The 23,355-nt window shown below is 39.6% G+C and overlaps 1 protein-coding gene across 1 annotated transcript in view; it reads left to right on the forward strand.

Annotated features, from left to right (window-relative positions):
- Positions 1 to 23,355, forward strand: part of nr3c2 (nuclear receptor subfamily 3, group C, member 2) — a 97,389-nt gene that overhangs the window by 55,024 nt on the left and 19,010 nt on the right. Inside the window, exons 4-6 of the mRNA XM_042484494.2 lie at positions 9,674 to 9,790; positions 17,923 to 18,267; positions 20,243 to 20,387. Of these exons, the coding sequence (XP_042340428.1) occupies positions 9,674 to 9,790; positions 17,923 to 18,267; positions 20,243 to 20,387 (607 nt within the window). The remainder of the gene's footprint in view (positions 1 to 9,673; positions 9,791 to 17,922; positions 18,268 to 20,242; positions 20,388 to 23,355) is intronic.

Genomic DNA, 23,355 nt, shown 5'->3' on the forward strand with positions numbered 1-23,355 from the left:
GAAAAACCTGGACGGTAAATCTTTAAGAAAACACAAGCAAATAAAAATAAATATTGTCACAACGTTGACATAATGTGAATGCTTTAGCAAAACAAGCCAATTAAAAATTACAATTGCCAATTTGACAACACATAGGCAGCACAAAGAAATGCACATCAAACACACTAAATAGAGAAATGCTGCAAGTTTTACACAATAATGGCATTAAGTTATAACACAATGGATGTCTTTGTGCTAAAAATGCACGCTCTTAATTGTTCAAGACAGAAGGTAGGTGTGGAGCCAGTTTTTCCTGTAATATTTTAATCATGCAATCTTTCATTTGTGTTCTTTTGTTGCTGTATTTAACTCTTAGCCATAGTTGTTTTCTTCTACTGACATTTTAAAAAGAAAAAAAACATCTCTTTTTTATCGTTAAGAGGACAGTGACATGTTTAAACTGTAACCCTTATACTTGTATGAATGTAAGAGGAGAAAGCTACTTGGTGGTATAATGCTGTTACTGTTCAGGAAATTCACCAGTTAATTATAAGTGCTTGGTGGGTGGTGCTTTATAGCAAATATGTTTAAATTTGTGCTACATGCGGGTCGCCCCGGAGGTCACCTGGCAGAGTGGGCACCTGATGTAAAGAAGCTGTGTCCTTACTGCAGCGGCTGCAGGTTCAACCCCAGCCTGCAGCCCTTTGCTGCATGTCATCCCCTCTCTCCCCTTTTCACGCTGAACCTGTCCTATCAAATAAAGGCAAAAGCCAAGAAAATAATCTTAAGAAAAAACAAAAGTGCAACAAGCTTACGGCTTTTCCAACTGGGAAATGTTAATGAGAAAATGTGTGCAAATACAATAACTCAGCAATTTTCGCACATTTTGAGATAATCACTTTTTCCTGATAGAACAGTTTGAACAGCTCAGTCAGATGAAGCAGACGTGAAACAGCTTGTTCTTTTTGTTTGGGCAGCATGCAGCGCTGATCATTTTTGCAAGAATTATTAACTAATTGAGAATTCTAGTTTTATTTCCACTACACTGTTTAATGCACCAACTACGGTTTGAGCTCACCGGACCTTGTACATTTTTTTTTTCTTCTAAAAGATAATTAAAATGACCAAAAAACATATTTGGTACAGTACATTTATAGACTGTGACCAAGTAGAGTGGCACATCAAGGGGGGAAAAAAAGAAAAAAACATTCAGTAGGTAATTTTCCTGCAGCAGCCCTTTATGTTATATTTAGCTCAGGAAAAAATCAGCAACAGCCATAATGTGCTTTTCATTTTGTGCCTGTTGCCTGAGGCGTTGGCCTCACTCATTAAGATGAGTGTTTGAATGCAAAACACACTCTTACAGAGCCAGTGCAGGCAGGGAGAAAAAAAAAAAAACAAGCAAACAAGCCTGCCTGTCAGCTATCAGGCCCTCTAGGTGTTTTCCTGACCGTTGGAGGAATTGCACTCATTCCCAATCAAATCATTCCTTAATTTGATGATATTTACACACCATCATTACGGCGACCTGAAACCACATTATGTGTCAGGGGTTATCGAATCAGACATGCCATTGTTCTCGCTTCAAGCGTGGCCGGCAGAGAGCCGGCAGCAGATGTTAGAGATCTGACTTTGTGTGAGAGCGTTAGTCAGGTGAGGCGCTGAAGTGCTGAGATTTCTATAGCCGCTGTGATTACACCACTGAAACCCTATTTGTCTCTCATATGAATTATATTTAAACGGAAATTGACTCATTGATTATATGATGCCCTTTAAATCTAATACAGCACTCTTATCTATGAGCATCTCTCTGACTGGAGTTTCCTCTTAGTTATGCCAAACAACTGCAACTGTGCAAACTACAACAGCGTAATAAAGGCACCACGTACAGTGGTGTGATGTCACCAAGGTTGCGTGCGACGTGTGTGCCCTTCTGATGTGCAAAGCGAGCTGTTGCCTTACCTGACCCTTCCACAGCTGCTGCTGAGGTGGAAAGAGAGAGGTAAGGTGGAGGGAGGCAAAGGATGAAAATAGTGAGAGAAGGATTTTGCAAAGTGAAGAGAGATAGAGGACAGTGAAACAGATACAGCGAGGGAGGAGGAGGCGGGGAGGAAGGACAAAGAAAAAGTCAGACGCAGACAGAGAGATAAAGAGAGGAGGAGCCAAGAGAGGGAGTAAGAAACGGGGAGAGCGATGGAAAACGATGTGTCAGCAGTGAGCACTGGAGAGGTGTAAGTTAGGACGTGAGAAGACGTTTTACTCCTCCCCTCTCGCAGTATTTCCTCCTCCTTCTCCTCCTCTCTTCTCTCAAAGTTAAAAACTCAGACTTGGCGTGTGAGATATAAAAGAAGACTGCAGAGAGTGGGCATCTGTAGAGGGGGAATAATCCAGCCCATGCTTAATTTCTTTTGGCACTGCCTGCCTCGGGGGACAAAACTTTTCAGTCGTCTGTAGCTCATTAGACGACTAACTGGCTCACAGCCCTTTACTACAGAGCTAGTTAGCATTCTGGAGTCATCAACAAATCAGATGAAATCCTGACTGTGGAGGGTCTGGTTCCCCCCTTTATCCAAGTCAGACGAGTCAAAGTTAGGTAGCTTTATTTTACATTACCGGAGCTTGGCATGGTTATTCTTTGAAGTCTACATTTTAGATTTACATTTAGACCATCTGTTTGGAATATCTATTGGCCACATGGGCCTTTTACTGTCCAAATCTGTGCACTTACAGTCCTTCTCAAGAGGACAAATATTCATTTAATTTTTGTCACATCGACCAGAAGGCACAGCCAACTGTGCAGTGACGTTTTTAGCCATGGTCCCAGGAAACATATAGAAATACTAAATTATGAGCCGAGTACTGACTGGGAGCTTTTCAAAATTCCCTCAATTCATTCTTTAAGCATTTACATTTATTTCAAAGAAACATTCATCTACCCGCTCTACTATTCACCACAAGTCATCCAGTTTATCCTAAATAGTATGGCAGCTCTTAACACTCATACATTTTATTTACTGTCACATAAACAAACGTAGAAGAGGCATAATAACTTTTATAAAGCTACAGTTGACTCAACTGTCACATGCAAACATGCAGCCAATTTATAGGCTCTACTGAAATGAATGGATTCCACGGTGTAAACATTTATCCTGCGCTGCAGGAAAAATGCCTTCTGACACAAAACAACAGTTCCTAAATATGTGCTATCATCACTAATGAAATGTGGAAATAGCTGAATGCATTCATATGTGCTTCTCTCATTCATCCACTCCACTAAAGACTAGTTTGTTGATACAAGACAGCTGCACTCAATAAACGGCTCCATGTGGAGCACATTTGAAGAGTTGAACGCTAGCTTATTATTCACATGTCATCAGTGGCTTGGCATGTCTGCGCTTTGTAATAATACTAGGCCCTGCTTTTAGCTTACTAGCTGTTTTTACTGTTCTCTTATTTAACTAAGAGGTTTACAGAGACAACCTTGTTATGGCCCCACTGTGTTCTGCGATGTGACTGGGTCGTGGTTTCCATGGTGCTCGTGTCAATCTAAAAAACCTATTCTTCGGTACCGCCGCTGTGGGAGAGGTCATCTGAGGACACGTCTTGTGCTGTTTCTGTTTTGACTGGCAGCTCCGCCATCCAATCACATCTCTCTATGCTCGGGGCCGAGAGAATAAAGGCCTCCCTCCCGTGCTGGAGTGAATGCTTCAGGTTGTGTGTGAGCGGCTCATGTAACAACGGCTGGAGTGAAGCCATTTAGCAGCGCTGCCTCGATCTCCACAACACATGTCTCACATCAGAGCTTCTTTGATCAGAAACTGCATACAACAGTCATATAAGCACAATCACAGGCGCACAGTAACCGTGCACACATGCATGGGCGCGCATTTTCCTTAGAAGTGGTATAGAAAGTCAGGTGTGCAGCATTAGGTCAAAACTAAGTCGGCACAGCTCACAGTATGAGTGTGGCCCACGTTGCTAACAGGTATTTAGGTTGGAGAACGCAGCCTGAGGAAGGGTCTCTCTTACACAACCTAGATACATTTTGTGTTACGGTATGTGTGTGTGTGCATTTTACATTTGTACTGCTTTAAAAACAGACACAAGGGTTTACAATACATATGGGCTGCAACTAAAGATTCTTTAATTTTCTAAAAACACAAGTTACTGGTAAAGTATTAATCATAGAAAATAATAGAAATAAGAAAACATGCCGCTTACCCTTTTCCTGAAGCTAAGTTGACAACTCCAAATTGCTTGTTTTGTCTGACTTAGAGTCCAAAACACAAATGACTTAAAATTCCAATAATAACTAAAAATAGGTAAACACAGCAAGTCTGTACATGTGGAAAGGTATAGCAAATATTTGGTATTTTTGCTTGATAAAAGACTTAAATACTTATTTGACTTGCTATTGATTATTTCCTTTCTTCTTGAAATGACTAGTCACATTATTGACTAAATATTTCAGCACTGCAACACACAGTACTCACCACATTTAGCCTACACAAGAAGCCTCTTATTAAAGGTGTGCTGTAAGTTTGGTGCACATATGATGCTATAACTCACTCACACATGCACACACTACTTCCTCTGTGCCCTCAGTTCCCCTGGCCCGGGCTGACCTGCCGGCCTGATGGCTCCTCAGTGGATATAATCTGACCTCCATCTCTTCCTGCTCCCCGGTGATACCTTTGTTCTTTGACATCAATGCAAAAAGGATCCAGTGCAGTCACTGGGTTACACCTTTTGTGTTCAACCAAATAAGCAGTGCCAATCTGATGGGCTTTATCAGCGCCTTCACTGATGATGGGTTTATTAAAGATAGAGCAGAACAGAGTGTTGTGGCGATACTCTTTGATGTCAATATTGGATTTTTTAAAGTCTTAGTGTGGCTTTTAATGTGCCGTAAATGCAAATGTAACATGCACTTGCTCTATACATAAAAAATATATACAAAGTAGTTACGGGAAAAAGTGAATTTATGATGTTTTTTGTATGATGAGCATCTTAAAAACATTTAAGTTTAATAGTAATATAAAGAGTTAAGTGGAATTACTCCATGTTGTTTTCCTTCAAAGCATGAGTTTAAACTTTGAAAAGACATTCAAGCAATGGCTAAATAGACTAAAAATGCTGCTTTGATGAGAAAGAGGGCACAAGAAGTGGGCATATTTCTACTGTAACCCTGTGGCCTGAAAACAGTCAGCAGCAAGTGCTCTTTGATTTATTTCATTTGGAACAAAGTCAAATGTCTTTTGAACCTCTAGTTTGTTTGTTTTTTGATTTTTTGTTTTATTTATTTTGGCTTTTTGCCTTCATTGGGCATAGGGCAGCTTAAGCGTGAAAGAAGGAGAGTGAGGGGATGGCATGCAGCAAAGGGCCGAGTTCGGAATCGAACCTGCGGCCGCTGCAGCAAGGATGTAGCCTCTGTACATGGGGCGCCTGCTCTACCAACTGAGCTGCCTCAGTTAACTATCTATATATTATATAGACGAGTTGTTCCTAACCTGGTGGTCTCAATCTCCACTGTGGGTTGCCAAAGCTTCATAAGGGGTCGCAAGCCTTCTTAATTTTAAAGGGCATGAGAAAACTTTCTTAAAATTTACAGTAGCTAATTATCTCAGAATTTCCTTCATTTCTGTAAAGACAACCAAATTAATTTTTTTTTCTTAAAGTTTAGATTTCTGATACTGCTGTCTTGGCCAGGTCTCCTTTACAAAAACAAATTGTTCATCTGAACAGGACTTACCTTTAAACATTAGTTAAATAATATCTTTTTAAAAAATATTATAAACTAAAAATAAATAAATACATAAATCTCAGGGGATAAAGGCACAGCAAAGACCTGGACTAAAAAAAAAAAAAGCAAAGAAGAAATAGAACAACGGTTAAGAGTCAGGGAGAAAAGAATACTAAATTTGTTGAAAAAGTATTTAGCATTTTTAAAAAACATACAGACAGAGAATTTTATACAAAAGTCCCAACATATCAGGAATATTATAACTCAAGAAACTCAGAAAACAATTTGCTCAAAATTCATCAAAATGGCTTAGCTCACACAAATTTTCTGGAATTATTGTGTTTACTATTTGCATTTATTAAACAGTATATCAGTTTTTCTTTTTTTGTTATGCATCGAAAATAATATGAAATATCCATTATATGCATCACTTAGTCTGGGTTGGAGAGTTTACTCAATCACAGATATGAGGTCCCTCAAGGAAAAAGGTTGGGAACCAGTATATAATAGGATATGAATTAGCTTTAACCACTTATCCTGTTAAGGGTCGCGGGGCTGGAGCCTATTCCAGCTGACATCAGGCGAGAGGCGAACAGGCCAGACTATCACATAGAGACAGACGACCATTCATACTCGCATTAACACCTACAGCCAATTTAGACTCACCAGTTATTGACCTAATCTGCATGTCTTTGGATTGTGAGAGGAAGTCGCAGAACCCGGAGAGACAGCCCATGCCGACACGGGGAGAACATGCATACGTCACACAGAGAGGCCCTCTTGCCGTGAGGCAACAGTCCACTGCACCGTCGTGCCACCTTGTTATAAAGTATAAAATTTAAATGTCTGGATTTAAATTATGCTGAAAAACAGGTTATCATGTAATGTGGATGAGAGTACTGTAAGACAGATTTTCAATTCTAACTGCTTTTATCATAAACGCTGCCATAACTGGCTGCTTTTTTTAGACACCTCCAAATACCAAATTGAGGCCTAAATAATGACTAAACTCAGTTTGTACAAAGGCGGCAGATGGTGAAAATCTTTGAGAGACTGAAATGCACAGGAAAACATAAAAAAAAAATATCAGATTATTATAGAAGTAAAGAGATTAGTAAACAAAATAACAGCTTCTATTTACTTCCTTTTTTAACTTCTGCACCCTCTTTTTTATGACGATCCAGACAGGCCAACTTAATTGTGTAGAGCCCGATCCAACACAGCTGTTTGTGCGTTGTCCAAAGAGCTGGAGTAGCAGCGCTATTGCAAGGCAGTGATTTGCATACTGCTGGCCCAGTGGTAAAAGCAATTACATCTATGAGAGGGCTGTTTTTTTTTGTTTTTTTTTTTGGTTGTTTGGTATTTTTGTTTGGCTATGTAATTTAGGTTGCATAAATACCGATGAATGACGATCACAGCATTGGCCAAATACTTTGTGAGTGGATAATTAAATGGCATTAGTTTACGAGAGTGTCATAAGTTTCCTTTAGTTATATGCCATCTTGCGTCTGCAGGACTGGCATGCAACTAAGAGATCTGACGCCACTACTAAATGCCATTTAGAGAGGCACAGTAGTATTATTGATGTGGGTCAGCAGTTACTGTATCTGAGAGGCTATTTACACAATCGGGGGCCTGACCACTTGTGTCTAGTGGCTATTCAAAAATGTCAGGTTAAAGGCTGGATTGTAGCAAAGGCCTGAAGTCCGTCTCTGTTTTGTTTGTAAAGCAGATGCACTGTGGCTGGCAGGAGGACTGCGGGGCAGATTACTCTTGTTAAAGTGGGGTCCCCATAGGAAAGAGTATTTCCCTTTCAGAAGAATGTCCTCATAACTGATGTACGCTGGAGCTGACAGACAACAGAGACCGCTCAGTGGGTTGTTGCCAGATTATGAGATCATTAGCTAAAAGTAGACATGAGTGGACTCCATTAAAAAACTCTTGGGGTTGCCATGTAATGGAGAATAGTGACAGAGTGTGCACTGTACCAGCAGACAGCAGCTACTAGAATGATGTCAAATTAAATACACTATCTGAAGAATCTTATGTCTCTTTCATGATGTATGTTGATAGGATTTGGCAATTCTCAATCTTTTTATTGCAAAAAAAGGAAGTTATAGATTTTTGTGTAGGATGCGCTTATAAATATGAGTCAAAATTACTCTATAAATTAAAGATTTCATAGGATTTTTTTTGTTTTCCAAGGTAAGACTGAAAAAATACAATTTATCAGTAGTCCGCCACGTGGCGAGGTGATAAGCAAATGCACATATTCAGAGGTAAACATGCTGTGTGAGGCCATGTGAGTGCATGCACACAGTGCATAAATAAACAACTTCTCTCCCTTTTCAGATGCACACACAGTCGCGCGCATACACACCATTGGACTACAACTTCGCCTGTCTCATAAAGTGTATTTCACTCCAACAATTATTAACAACATTCACAGCAATGAGCAAAACAGTTGACAGGAAGACTCCAGAGTTTTTCAGAATTGCCATTTGGTCCAGCCTATCCAAGCGAGAGTGTGTGTGGATACGCACGTGTGTGTGTGTGTGCGTGCACGAGGGGGGTGGGGAAGGGGATGGCTGCGTTGTGTTTCCTGTGTCGCAGTTTACTGTTTTTTAGAGCAAGAAAAATGGGCTTATGTAACGGTCATGTGATTTAGCCAGAAATAGTGGTGGGGCTACAGCTGCTGCCTCTCCTCCTGCAGCTCGGTTCCTTGGCTTTTGGCAGCAGCCAGACAGACACACTGCGCACTACTCCTGCTAGCTCAGAAAACAACTTCTGCTCAGTCCTACACACAAATACAAATACTGTACTGTGGATGCAACAAAAGGCAGTGCACAGAATGTACATGTTTGAGCAAACTGCATGTAAACAACGCGGAAGCTTTCATGCTACAACACAAGTCTGTGCCAGAAATCTTCAGAAGAAATAAATGATTCAAGACAAACATGCAGGGGAATATAGACTGATGCATACTGACCTGCAAGCATGTGCATGCACACAACTGCACACACCATCTAAAATGTACACACAATTTTAACATCAACCCTCACAGAGATAAGCCATGTACTGGGGTCACTGGGGTCACTACGCCACACTATACCACTCCATCTGGGTTGTGTCGTGATTTCCATGTGTGTGTATTTGTTTGTGAAAGCAGATACAACATTTGCAGTTTTTTTTTAATTGCCAAGTGGAGCAGCTTTGGCTGTGTGTGTGTGTGTGTTTATGTGCGTGTATGTTGTGTGTGTGAATGTGTGTGTATTTGTGTGTATTGGAGTGAGAGAGTGAATGACTGTATGTGTGCACGAGCATGAGCCTGCCTGTGTGTGGGCGTATGGCGCTCTGAGGCTGGCGGACGTGTGGAAAAAGGGAAAAAGGAGGAATGGAGACGCAGGCGTAGAGAAGGAGAAGAGTGGAGGAGGAGAGGAGCTGTACAGTGAAGAACTAGTGAAGCGGAAGGAAGCGCTCTGAAACGGGAGATCATTGGGTTTAGCTAAGGGCTAGGCAGGAGGCAGGAGGGATTCTCGCCATGTTAGCATCACTGTCAGGAATAGTCTAGCTGCAGCCAGTGTCCTGGTTCCAGTGAATATTAATACCCCCATGCCATATACTGTAAAACACACCATTAGTCATGTGTTGTAGAATGTGAGAGCGGAATAATCACAATTTCAATCAATTTCACAGTGATAATCATGAAATGTAGATCTCTGATATTGCCAGACATTTCACGGGTTTCTGTGTTGACCTATATTACAAACACCGACAGAGGCTCGGCAGCAGAATCAAACATTTCCTTCTATACTGCTTATGTTAGGCTAATTTATTTTCCCCTTTATTGCTTCTTTTTTGCACATCACTTTAAAAATATCATGTCTGTTCTGTGTCAAACTGCATGTATGTTTCACCATCCTATTAACACTGCGTCTTGTCTTTCTGTAGGTCAGCACAACTACCTGTGTGCCGGGAGAAATGACTGTATCATTGACAAGATCAGAAGGAAAAACTGTCCGGCATGTCGCGTACGGAAGTGTCTCCAGGCCGGGATGAACTTAGGAGGTGAGGAGTCACACCCTCATTACAGATTGGCCCTGTCACGTGTCCCAGATGTGACATTTGAGTCAGCTGCACTCTCCTTATAAGAAATGTTAGATATGGAAAAGTAGGTCTTGCTGTAGTCACAGGAGGCCCGAGGATGCTGAGTCATAGGATGTTTGTGTGTATGCGTGTGCATATAGTATATCTGAGCACAATATGCATAATGCATCTGCACAAGGCGTAGATCTACAGTACTCTATACGATGCCATCTGACAAAGCCTGCAGACAAGTTACAGTATTGTATTATGAGGAAAGACGACACTATAGTTGAGAAGGATGTGGAATGAAATGTATTCATTTATTGCCACTGGCTCATTTCAATACAGGGTCATGGTGGCAGACACAAGGCTAAAAGCATACTTGATAGGTTTTCAGTCCATTAGAGTTATTGAAATTACACATTTTTATGCTCCCCAAGGAGGCTAAATTTAAAAATTAATGTAAATGTACAGAAAAATTTGATAGTGTTGTTGAATTACTTGAGAAAATAAAAGGTGGCCAAAGGGGAAAAACACACACACACACACACACACGTACACTTGCTGCTGGTACAGAAGGTTGCACAAGTTATCCGCTTCATGCTTTTTAGTTACAACTATTTGTAGGTCTTCTAAATTAATCCATCATAAAATCTTTACAATTTGGCAGTGTTGGAGAAGCTTCTTCGAAAGCATAGCTATGCAAACTACCACTTACTTCCCAGTGCAAGAAAATGAACTACAGCAGAGGCACATAAGTCTAGTTTGCTTCACTAAATCTCCACACTACTTTGTAAAAAAAAAATGACCAACTTGACAATGTACCTGTGTTATAAAATTAAAACAAATTATGCCAAAAAGTCACATGTTAGCAAAGTGAATGAAAGAGTTGCAGAATTGCAAAAAGCGCCCATTTGGTTAAAGGTCATACATGAACCAAAAATACTAAATACCCCATACTCACAAGAAAATGCAAGAAATGTTATGGTTAATAGATTTGCCCTTGTATTTTCAAGTTGTTCTACTGCTTAAAGCGCTCACACACTACTTGCCACAATCTCCTATTTAAACACACATTCATACATCGGTGGCCAAGGCTAAAGTACAAAGTGCCACCTGCTACTCAGTTTTGAACATTCAAACACTATCACACACCAATAGATCAGCCATCAGGAGCAATTTGGGTTCAGAATCTTGCCCAAGGATACTTTGACATGCGGACTTTGAGGAGCCAGAGATTGAACCGCCAACTTTCTGATCACTGGACGACCTACAACCACCCCATAAGCTTTGGTCTTATATAGTCTGTCTATATAAGGCACATGCAATCAAAACTAGAGTCCAGGTGGGGTATTGCACCAAGCAGAATCACTCAGTTAGCCAGGTAACTTAAAAAAACGTGCATCAACTTCTCTGAACATTCGTTAATAAATAGCCATAAACAATACTAATGACTAATTATAGTCATATAGAGGAGTTCAGTTACATGACAGATGCAATGGTGAAATAAAAATTTTAAAAAATTTCTTTCCTTTTAGGTACAAAAATAGTTTATAGTTTTAGTATTTTGCTACATGAAAAATGTCAAAAAAGTAATTTTACAACTTGAATCACTGTGTAACAATGAATGTAGTCCAAATACAAGTCTAGCTGAACTAAGAGCAAACTGGGGCTGCACAATTAATCAAAATATTATCAAAATCGCAATATGGCCAAGTGCAATATCCAAATCTTAGGAGCTGCAATTTTTTTATGAAAGTAAATTGTGTCACAACATACTCTTATATATGAAGTATTATGGTGCCACAGAGATGTCCTGGCTTACAAATCATATTCCAGACGTAGGGGATGCTTGTGTCTGTCTTGTGGAAATACACTATATCTGTCTGCTGTCATGTCAAATCATGTTTAATTGTATATATCCCAGTATCACATTTAAGATCCAGAGAGCTCAGCAGACCCACAACAGAAACAGCTCCTAGCCTCGCTCAAGCTCAGGAGAATCATTTAAACACTTGTTGTTATGCACAGTTAAATGTGCAAGGAAAACCCAGGTGTTCACAGAAAATAAACACCATCAGTTAAGGATGCAATGCAACAATCATGGCAGGACTGCTATTATCAGTGCAGTATGAAATGTGTTTTATCTGGAGGGATTTCTTAAACTGCGGTCAGATTGCTAGGTTATTGTCAACAATCATGTAATTTATGCTACGAGCTAAGTGCTCACATTGAGGGCAACAATTAATAAAAATTTTCAGTGGGGAGGATACCATTGTTTACTTTATGTTCAAGGCCTTTGAATGTTACAGCTAACATATTTTTTCTGGAACCAATCCAAATAACATAAAATAAACCAATGGCCACTGATTGGGAAAATCAATTCCAGGAAAGCACTTTTATGATACAGTTTCTGCATTGTGAATGTGCAAATGCTTATGTTTTTTATGGCCAATTTGACTTGCCTGTATATATTGCAGTCAACAAACCTAATGTGGAACGGATGTATTATTGAGTGAATACAGAGTTTTAAGAGTCCATTTTCCTTTGCTTTGGCATCATCACCCTGTGCAAGCATACACAGTGTTCATGCACAGAGAGGACCGGAGAGTGACAATGATAAACTCACTCATAGGGGAATAAGAGTCTACAGGTGGATGCTGGGATGAGGTGCAGCCTAATGAAATGCTATATGAGCAACAGCAGTGTTGAAGTGGTGTTTGGAGTAGTATACACACAGCAGCAGAGCAAAAGAGTGGGCACAACAAAGTCATCATTAAATAATTTTCTTCACCCCCCCAAGAAAAAAAAAAAAAAAATTGTATATCAATTACTCACCTTGTGTTATGTGGAATTTGGGAAGAAAACTTTGTTTGTCTTGAATGCCTCCCTGGTAACAAGAGAATCTATAATTGGAAAAAAATGTTAAAGAAATCATAACATCAAACATCAAATTTACAAACTCACACAACTCGTGTAGTATAATCCAGGTCTCACTTTTCCAGTCATATGCTCGGTACTTCCCAAGCATTTGCATTTTCGTTTAAACTGTAATGTTTTCAACATTTCCGCATAGAGAGTCTGGGTTTTTTTGGGGGGAGTTTTTCCTGAGACGATGTGAGGGTCTAAGGGCAGAGGGTTGTTGTATGCTTAAAGCCCTCTGAGGCAAACTATGTTTTGTGATAATGGGCTTTATAAATAAAATTGACTTGACATGACATGACCTGACTTGAGAGTCTTACACACAGACGGGTGGCACGAAAGCGCAGTTTATGCAGAAGCATTTTTAATAGTATGATTTTAGTAAGAAATGTATGTGCAGGAAGTACTACTACACAGCTGGATAAATGAGACTTGGATTATACCGCATAAAGTTTTTCTGTTGTTAAATGCAATCCCCTATGACCTCAATTCATCAACAATGTGGGCCTTTTTGGATCTCTGTTCACTATGAAGCAAGAAAAACAAAGTTTTCTTCCTGAATTCAACATAACACTAGGTGAGTAACACATATACAAATGATGATTAGGAGGGTGAAGTCTTCCTTTAAACAGACGACCGCATGTCGCTCAATCGTTCAAACAACACTGGCATTCCTCTAAAACATACACCAGCCTCAGCACGAGAACTGGGCATTGGTACTCAATACCTTTAAGCTATCAACCATAATAATTCAGCACCTAGAAGCACTGAAACCTCTCCAGTGCCTCGTGTGATTTGCCTACTACCACAGCAGCTGCCTACAACCCGTACAGTCTGTGGTTGTGGTGAAATGGAGCGCAGTGTATTTGATGGAGTTGGCAGCTCAGCGTGCAGAGATGCCACCAAATGAGTGATAGTGGCATTTTACGCAAGTGAATCCTTCCATTCACATGATGGGTATCAAATAAAGTTTGAAAAAAAGGTATCAGATGAAGTACTCTATTGATATCTAAGGGTACTGGTATTGGTATCATATTTTTTAAATAATGCCCAGCCCTAAGTAGCACGGAGTAGATTGAGGAGTGATGCCAAAAAATATGAAAACTACATTAGATACAGAGCCTGACATAAATTACACAGCGGTAATTGATACCTGGGGTCTTGACACCATAAGATTACCCTCTGACAATGCATCAGCAAAAAGGGATGGTGTACCAAACTGAAATGGAGACATTTAAACCCTCCACCATGTCTCAATCATATGTAGACATGTCCACTTAGCAGCATAAAATTTTTAACTCAAGCATATTACAAGCGCAAAAACATGACTTGGAGTAAACACATCTCTTTTTAGTGAAATGTTATGTAGTGTTGAAAGGCAGCAGATGACCATGAGTCATGAATAAAACCTTAAGGTTGCCAATGAGTGTGCCTGTATGAGTAGCAGCAGCAGTGTAACCCATTGAATGGGAGCTCAGCTGTTTATTCTGATTTTGATAGTAAGACAAGCAAAAAAAGCTGCCAGATTCCCAAAGCTAGAGAATAAAAATATGCATCAAATGCTAGCTGAATATCAAGTATGCAGAGAGAAGTGAGCGTGATCACGAACCCCAAATTTGCCCTGAAGCCAGAATTAAGGGGAAATAAGTTAATGAATTAGCTGTGTAAAGAAACAGTCATATTCCCAGAGGTGGAAAGAGTTGCCCTACCAAAGTAATAATATTGTTACTTAAAATAAATTTTGCTCAAGTCAAAGTTCAAGTGACTGTGTGAAAATAGACTTGAGTAAAGGCAAAAAGTAGGTTAGTTAAAATGTACTCTGAGGAAATATTATTGCCTGACATTTTAGGCTACAAAATAAATTGCATTTAATATCAATGTACATAATCAGTTACAGCCTGTATTTTGCAGCCTGTAACTGATTATGTTCATTGAACACGCACTGGCAACCTTAAGGTTTTATTCATGAATCATGGTCATCTGCTGCCCTACTAGAACTAACCAGAAAAGAGACAAAACTCACACAAAAATGATGGACAGTGGCGTTGTTAGGCCTGAGCATCAAGGCCCTGGAACTATTACTCTATCACTCTGTTCATGCATTAAAGCCCTCAAAATAAATATGATATAGTTTATCAAAAAGGAAAGTAATGCGTCCCTTGCATTGTTCAAGCAGCATGTTTTTTGCAACTGAGTGTGCGAGCGCAAGAGAGAAAGCATGCCAGTTATTACTTTGATGTTACTGGTAAAGGTGGAGCTCATTTTAAGTGCTTTATATAGGTTACTGCTGGGTAGTTCATTCAAAAACTCTCTCCCCAAACACATCCAGGACTGCAACAACCTCTTCCAGTTCAAATCACTGATGAAAACCCACCTGTTTAAAACAGCTTTCGATGTCTTATTAATGTCATATGAGTTGTAATGTTGTGTGTATTTTCTGTGTAGTTTAATGTATTCTATTTTATGATCTTTTTTTTTCTTGAAAAGCGCTTTGTAAATAAAATGTATTAAGATGATTATTATTTTTATTATTATTACAAATATTTTTATAATTATTATTACAAATAATAAATAATCATGTATTAGTTTATTATATTTTGTGTTATTCATCTGAGAGTTACTGAAGCAGACAAAAAAAATGTAGTGCAGTAAAAAGTACAAAATTTCCCTCCCAGATGTACCACAGTAAAAGTGAGGTATTAGGTAGCATAAAATAGAAGTACTAAAGTACATGTAGGTTATCTAAAAATTCTCTCACATTTAATGACAGCATTCAAAATATTCTATTCTTACTCGACAATAATTACTTACAACTACTAATATTTTTAACATCACAGTTGGGCTAATAATTAATCTGGCAAGTTATAAAAAATATTATAAATAAGATGCTGATGTGCATTAAAGAGAAAGCATCAAAACAGAGCTTGGTTTTTGATTTAAAAAAAAGTCCCTCCTCCAGAGGGAGCACCCAGTGTCCTCAAATTCTAGACACGCCCCTGGTGGACAATTAAAAAAGACCATAGACACTGGTAGCAAAAGGCAATGTTAAGCTATACAAATCACATGACCTGACACTTCTTAGAAAATAAACAGAATAAAGCAATATTAATTTCACAGCAGCTGTACCCACAAACACGTATTACAGCAAAAGTGCACTATCCCTGTACGCCACACAGCGGACACACGCAATGCTACTCGTCACCAATGTCGGCTAGCTAAACATACTGCTGAACTTTTCACTTAAAAAAATATAACTTGTAAGCAGAAAAAGTTAACTGTTACACTCACCAGTCTTAATGTCACCCTGTGAGCCGTGTGTCCGCGGAGCCTTTCATCCCTGCTGGTTCATGTCGATATAACCAGTCCAGCCGGCCTCTCTGTCCCAATGCGCTTTAAAGTTTCCCCCACATGTTGAGCTGAAAGAAGCCGCATCTTTGTCACAAATAAAGCAATTCTCACACACCTCGCTGAAAGTAAAAGTTCCGCAGTCAAAGTCCCGCTGACGGATCCCGTGCGCAGCTTAGCATGTTAGCCTGAGTCAGGCTAATGGGCTAATGTGCGCGTGTCACGCATGGATGCATTATGGTGTCACGCAACGTCAAAGGTGCGTTTGATTTGGGTCAGTTAGCATGCTCACGGGGTGGAGCATTATTGAGTGATTACTTGAGGTAGATGCAACTATTTTTGGACTGCTGTACCCACAGCTAGCCACAGCTCGGGTGCGACCCGACGCACCTGCCGACCCTCGACCGGTGAACCTTAACGTTTCAACGTGTATCTCTTCCAGAGTGACAGCTGAGTGCAGACTGTCCTCTTTTTGTTTCTCTGCCCTCCCGCGGCCACACACACAACTGCAGCTTCTTTGCTGCAGCTGCTTCACCCTTTGAAACTTGAGCAAACGGCCTTGATTTTTTCAGAAGGCTTGGGAAGAAAGCAAGGACAAAAATTGCCAGAAATAAGTAAAATTTTACAATAAAATTACCTGATAATAAGTGACACGAGAGAAAAGTAAAAATAATAATAATAATAATAATAACATAAACAAGAAAATAATTTTATGAATAATAATTTTAGCATATATAAGATGCTTTTTTGTAACAAAATTAAATTAAAAATTATTTTTTTGATCATATGAACCAGAACCGATTGTCTATTAATTCCTGATAACTGACAGCTTGTCAAGCTTTACCCCCATGGGTGGATTTGTGTTGGTGGATTATGATGAAAAAAAAGGGCCCCTGGGCACAGATATGCAAAAAATACCACCAATGTCCCCACCATCTCTCCTAAGTAGGAGAGATGGTGGGGACATTGTATTGGTTTTGTATCTTTTTATGTTATTGTTTTGTATCTCAAATGTGCCCATCATGCATCTGTTTTGTGTCTCTTTGAGGTCAATTTGTGTCTTTTTGGTTGTTCTGTAGTTCTTAGTTGTCATTTTGTGTCTCCCCCTATTTGTGTGTTTCTTTGTGGTCATTTTGAGTCTCTTTCTGGTCAGTACATGTTAATTTGAGTGGCAATTTGCAGGTGAAGGCAGCTGCTGCAAAACACTGTCCAACAAATGTCCAAAAGTTCATTGTATAAAATATAGAGGTTATGTGAAATTTACAAAATGATAATAATCCAAAAGATGTGTATTAATGTAACACAATGTGAAAGACAGACAAGCTGAGCTGCATGGCTCTATTGATTTTTATGAATGTATAATAGCAGTATATATCTGCTTGCTCATCAGTCCACAAAGATCCCCTTATATCTGTGTGCGACTAAACAATACACAGGAAATTAAACATGATCATTGTGCTTGTATGTGCTCTTGCTTTTACTGGACTTTATTTGAGATGGATGCTTTCCAGTTTCTGATTCAGATCATAACATTTAATTTACCAGAAGTGATAACTTTCTTCAGGCACAGCTGACAGATTTCCTTGATATTGTTTGGAAATTTGGTCAGCACACCTTTAACACTGAAGTGAGACATAAAAAATGACATTAGTTTAAAATTAAGCATTCAAGGTTTAAGCAGCAGACGTGCATGTTCACACAATAATACAATGTATTCTCGCTATATTCAGGTTTGTTAAAATATACCTGTAAAGTATCTGTCACATTGTAATTATAACCTCAGATTATGAATGTAAGAAATGGCACCACCAACAATGTGTTAATGAGTACCATTGTGTTTCCCACAGCACGAAAGTCCAAGAAGTTAGGGAAGCTGAAGGGTGTCAGCGAGGACCTGCAGGGCTCTAAGGACAGCCAAACTGCCACAGGTGGCGTTGGAGGCAGTTACCTGTCCTCAGAGAAGGAGCTCAACGCCAGCGCTGCCAATGCCCTGGTGCCCCACGGGCCTGGGGTGGTCACACCTTTTCTGCCGCCCTCCATCTGCAGTGTGTTGGAGCTGATCGAGCCTGAAGTGGTGTACTCTGGCTATGACAACTCGCAGCCTGACACCACTGACCACCTGCTGTCAAGCCTCAACCGCCTGGCCGGAAAGCAGATGGTACGCATGGTGAAGTGGGCCAAAGTACTTCCAGGTTAGTGACCAGCAGAGCAGTGGGCTGAGGCCTAAATAATGTTTAAGAGTTATTTTTAAGACAAAATCAGAAAGTAATTGAAGAAGGGCACTCTCAGATACATGTAGAAAAAAATAAGGTGTGTAAATCACATTTTTAAAAGTTGCATTTTCAAGAGTTTTTTTTCCCCCATTGCTTTTGAAGGTCAATATAAGGGGCAAATTACGTATAAGATAAAATAGCTCTTAAATTCAATGAATATTTTCAGTGCAATACAATGTCTTTGACCATAGCCTATAAATTGACTATTTTTACATCTAGAATGTTATATTTACTATGAATTCATTTTAAACAATTGAAATTCAGTCTGTTTTTATTAGGGATGATTCAAACAAAATGGCAGAATTAAAAAAGAAGTCAGAGTATACTGTGATAGAGGACTTAATGGTAAACAGATGTAGATTTGACACAGAGGACACATCCTTCTCAATATTTAACACATAAGCATTTGTCCCCTCCAAATTAAAACATGAAAGTAGCAGGGAGCTTTTATTTTTGACAAAATTAAAGACATTTACACCATAAATTGTAGCAGAAAAAGCATAAATTGGTGCATAAAAATTCACCAGGATGCAAAAAATTAATTGACGCTCAAAGATTTCAAGCAAAGGACCCCCAAACCCCTCATTTCATATGTGTCCTCTCCAATTTTAAAACAAAACTTACGCCCTTTGAGGACAACATGCCAACATCTTCACTTTCAATCTCAACATTTTAAGAATGCAACACTGCTAGTTTTGTCGGGGCACACAATTTTAATTTCAAATATTAGGTCAGGAAATGATCCTGTAAAGCTTCAACGAGATTAAGAAGGGAATCCTATTTTACCATTAAAACGAATCAAGATTAAGATTTCCAAACAGAACTCATTTACATCGCCGTTGTCAGATGTTATGTTAAACAGAGGATCTAATGTTTATCTCGTGCATTTCTACCTATAAACCAAACCACAGCAGTGGAAGTGGGAAAAAAATGTTTGAAAAGGGATAAACAAGTTCCCCTAAAATGCCAGTCAGTGGGAGACATATTGAAAGATGCCTCACAGGTAGCTCTTTGAGGCTGTTTAATTTGCTGTATTGCAAATATTTGATACCTCCACGGTGTCTGCTTGCCATATCCGGGCGTATAAATAGAAGGGGAGCCAGACAGAAGGGTCAAAATGAGTACCTTCGACTTTCAGATATGCCACTGCCTGCATTCAGCTAACATTTGAACGTGGCAGGTCTTACACACAAGGCAACATGGAACAATGTTGCCAATGCCAGCAGTACAGGGAAGTCAGACTTGTTTGTCAAAGGGAGCTATGTTATTAGCACATACTTTTCTAATGTCAAGTTACCTGTAAGTTTAACTTTAAAAAATGAGAGCGATCAAACTCTTGTTTGATATTTAAATCATCAGCCCTGTACTGAGTGTCAAGCCAGGCGTTGGAGATACCTTTTCTACAAATATGTATTTTCCCTAATTATTGTATTTTGCAGATTGACATGCGTATTGACTAAAATAGTACCTAAGCCTTGATAAGTCACTTGCGTGTCCTTATTTGGCCTCTGTTTTGTATGAGGAGGAGTTTCTTGCCAGAGTTTGATTGAGAGTTTGGCAAGTTTCCTATCCGACTCTATTTTTGGCACTCCATAGACAACATGCCAATAACCGGAGGCCTTGTGGGATTTGCATGAAACAAGAATGGGTGAATACCTCTGGGTGGTTATCGTGTCTAAACAAATATTGCCAAAGAAAAAGCACACTGTACCAAAGATACACGGTGCATAATGCACATAAACAGACACGCAGGTACACACATGCAACAAAATTAATTCAAGTTGGTGCTTAAGTCCAGAATGGTTTAAATATAACCCTGAGTATTGTCAGCTACATTTTAAAACGGTACTTTCTCCTCATCAGCTTCATCTGTGTCTGTTTTTGTGTGTGTTAGGTTTCAGGGGCCTGCCCATCGAGGACCAAATCACCCTGATCCAGTACTCGTGGATGTGTCTGTCCTCCTTTTGCCTCAGCTGGCGCTCCTACAAACACACCAATGGACAGATGCTCTACTTTGCCCCTGACCTCATCTTTAACGAGTAGGTCCACACTTCCATATCTGCAGTATATTGCACACATCTCTGATTTTATTAAAATGTCTGACATTTAGTAGTGGCCCAGATATGAAATATTTTTTGTCATACATAAACTATATTATCTTATTTTCAAAAATGTAACAAAGAGAGGAGGTCACCCACAAACCATTTCATTTGTTTTTATAGCACCAGAAATGTAGCATTTTCCTAAATAGAATGAATAAAATGCATTTGATGTTGTCTGATGTCCTGCGGGATCCCCAACACACTATTACAGATGTTAGAAAGAAGAATTTGTTTTCCAGAGTATATAATTAGTAGATACAGTAATTGGTTGAGCAGTCAGGCTTTGTCTATTAATGTTTAGTAGCGTCTGCTATTTTCAGCTGCTCATTAGATGCAAATTTATGCATAAACATCAATTTTGCAAGTGGAATTTGGAAGGAAAGGAGTGTATTTTCCTGCCACACTATTTTGAGCATCCCATTAACATTCACTGAAAACTATTCAAAGGGGCCAAAATGAGTTTTTGCAGTAAGGACGTTGTTTTTAGGAAGTCATAGTATGCTTAAAACAAGGTCGTAATGTTGTACCTGATTTCTAGCACTTCACAAGGAAATACTTTTGTGCCTTTTGGTGGTTCCTTAATTGCGTCAGGCACAGACGAGCAAATCCGAGCAAGGGCAGTCAATGGTCCACTTGATCTGTGTTAATATGTTTGAACAAGAGAGCAAGTGGAAAGGAAGTGTATGTGGGCCTTTTTGCGTTGGAGCTGTGTTGCACAGCAGCTGATGAATTGAATGTTACAGAATTAATCAAAAATGAGAATAGCAGCCTCTGTAGGCAGCTCGCTGTAGAGGAGCGAGTTCAGTCGGGGGCAGGTTTAAAAGCTCCGACTAATAGCTTGTGTAAGTCAATGTCAGTGGGTCAGTTTGTCCCAAATAAACAAATAAATAAACAGCAGCGCAAATGCCATTGTGCAACACAGCTTCAGACTCTGTGAGCCCTGTGTTGTATCACTGGGAGCTTAGTACAGTCGGTAAAGCATTAGATTGCCACACCAGAGATCCTCTGATCCTCTAATCAATTTAATGCCAAGTGGATCACAGTTTATTAAGAATTATGTGTTTCCTTCTGTGAGATGACAACAGCTTTTGGAGGAAATCTAATTTTGTGATAGAGACTTAATGGTTTGTGTCATTTTGGCTAGTTCAGTTTGGAATAAGTTCTAACAGAGATTTGCACATGCATTTATGTGATGAATTAGTAAGTACGTTTTGCGGAGACATTAGGATATCGCTTTTACTGTACAGTATGCTGCTGTTGCTGCATACTCTATGATGCATTTACAGCAGGCCTGTCCCACTGACGGATGGGCCTGGTACTCAGCTCGACAGAGGAGATGAGATGTAGACCAGCTGGAGATGCTGGTGGCCTGGATGCTGGTCACATGCATGCTGCTTTGTATGGGTAGCCTGAATGTCACTGCCATCTTCACTGTGTGGTTTTGCTCTCAGGTGGAGGTGTGTTGCTTGCTTGCTATTCAACTACAGTAGTCTTCCTGTTGTTTAGCTCATTAATTATTCTGTCAAAAATGGGGACAAAATTGGTGCATTATTTTGCTGAGTCCACTCACTCTTTTGGGGGCTGGACAGTGTACACTTGTTTCCATAGCTACTTAGTGCTTATTGACTCAGGGCATTAAGGCATTTATTGAATAGACTGTCTGCTCACTCAGCTATTAGAGTGGAGTTTGTCACTGATTGAGCGTAAATACTACAAAGACAGATGTGCATTTTACACTAAAGACAAAGTAAGCCTGCGTAATCTGTGTCATTTAGTCCTTGATGTGCAAACAGACAAACAAAGCAATTTCCCTAAAAGTTCTGGGCACTCACTCACTCATTCAATTAATGTACATGTTGGACAGGCAAAATTCATCTACTACGTGCAGAAGTAGAAATGAAATGCAACTTATGTTAGCAATGCTTCTAAATACAGTGTGTTTTAATTGTCCACAGACTCAATACCGAAAAGATAACATTTTATATTTTGTCTGTTTTGTCATTCATTCATTTAAAGGTCCAGTGCGTAGGTTTTGGAGGGACATATTAGCAGAAATGGAATACACTATAAGTAAGATTTCTTAAGTGTATAATCACCTACAAAAAGGTTCATCATTATTTTAAAACAAGCTATTTACTGTATGTCTTCAGTAAAGAGTGTAGATGAAACACTGGTTTGTAACATGAAACTGTTATATTCAGAGTTTTTACCTGTTTAAATCAACCTTTCTCTTTGTTTCGGAGAGGAAGAGACCTCTGCGAATAATTTATCTCCCTGTAAAAACAACGAACACTGAAGGAATTCTAACAGGGAAACGTTTCAGCTGATTGCAATCTGCAATCTTCACCACAGGATGCCACCACATCTCCCTAAATCTTACACAGTGTTCCTGTAACCTTTAATGAAATTTCAAGGAATCATTGAGGGTCTGCTCACGCAAGGTTGCCCACGCAAGAAAAATAACCGCTGCAGATGACAGCATATTCCGTCACATGTGAGGCAGGATGAGGACCCAAAATGTAGAAAAAACAAAAAGGGAGCAAACTAACATGGCGGGGAAAAAACAGACGAATTGACCCAGGACAAAGAGAAACACAGTTATAAAAGGGAACTAATCAAGACAATGACACACGGCTGGGTAGGTGGACACAGGAGCAGGAGGGAAACACAGGGATTGGTTAACTAAGAAAGGTGTGACTGGAAACACTAGGTTGGAGCAAACGAGACTTGAACAGAAACAGGTGACTGAGAGGGAAGGACAGACAAGACTGATAACACAGGTGAAACAAATCAGGGACATGGAGCGAGACACAGAGAGACAGGGAGACACAAAGATATACAGAGAGAAAGCACAGGTGACACACGAGTAGTAAAAATACAAAATAAAACAGGAAACAGAACATCA

The sequence above is a fragment of the Plectropomus leopardus genome, chromosome 3 (genome assembly GCF_026936395.1).
Source record: "Plectropomus leopardus strain MGB_pleo_1.0 chromosome 3, ASM2693639v1, whole genome shotgun sequence".
Taxonomy (NCBI): Eukaryota; Metazoa; Chordata; class Actinopteri; order Perciformes; family Serranidae; genus Plectropomus; species Plectropomus leopardus.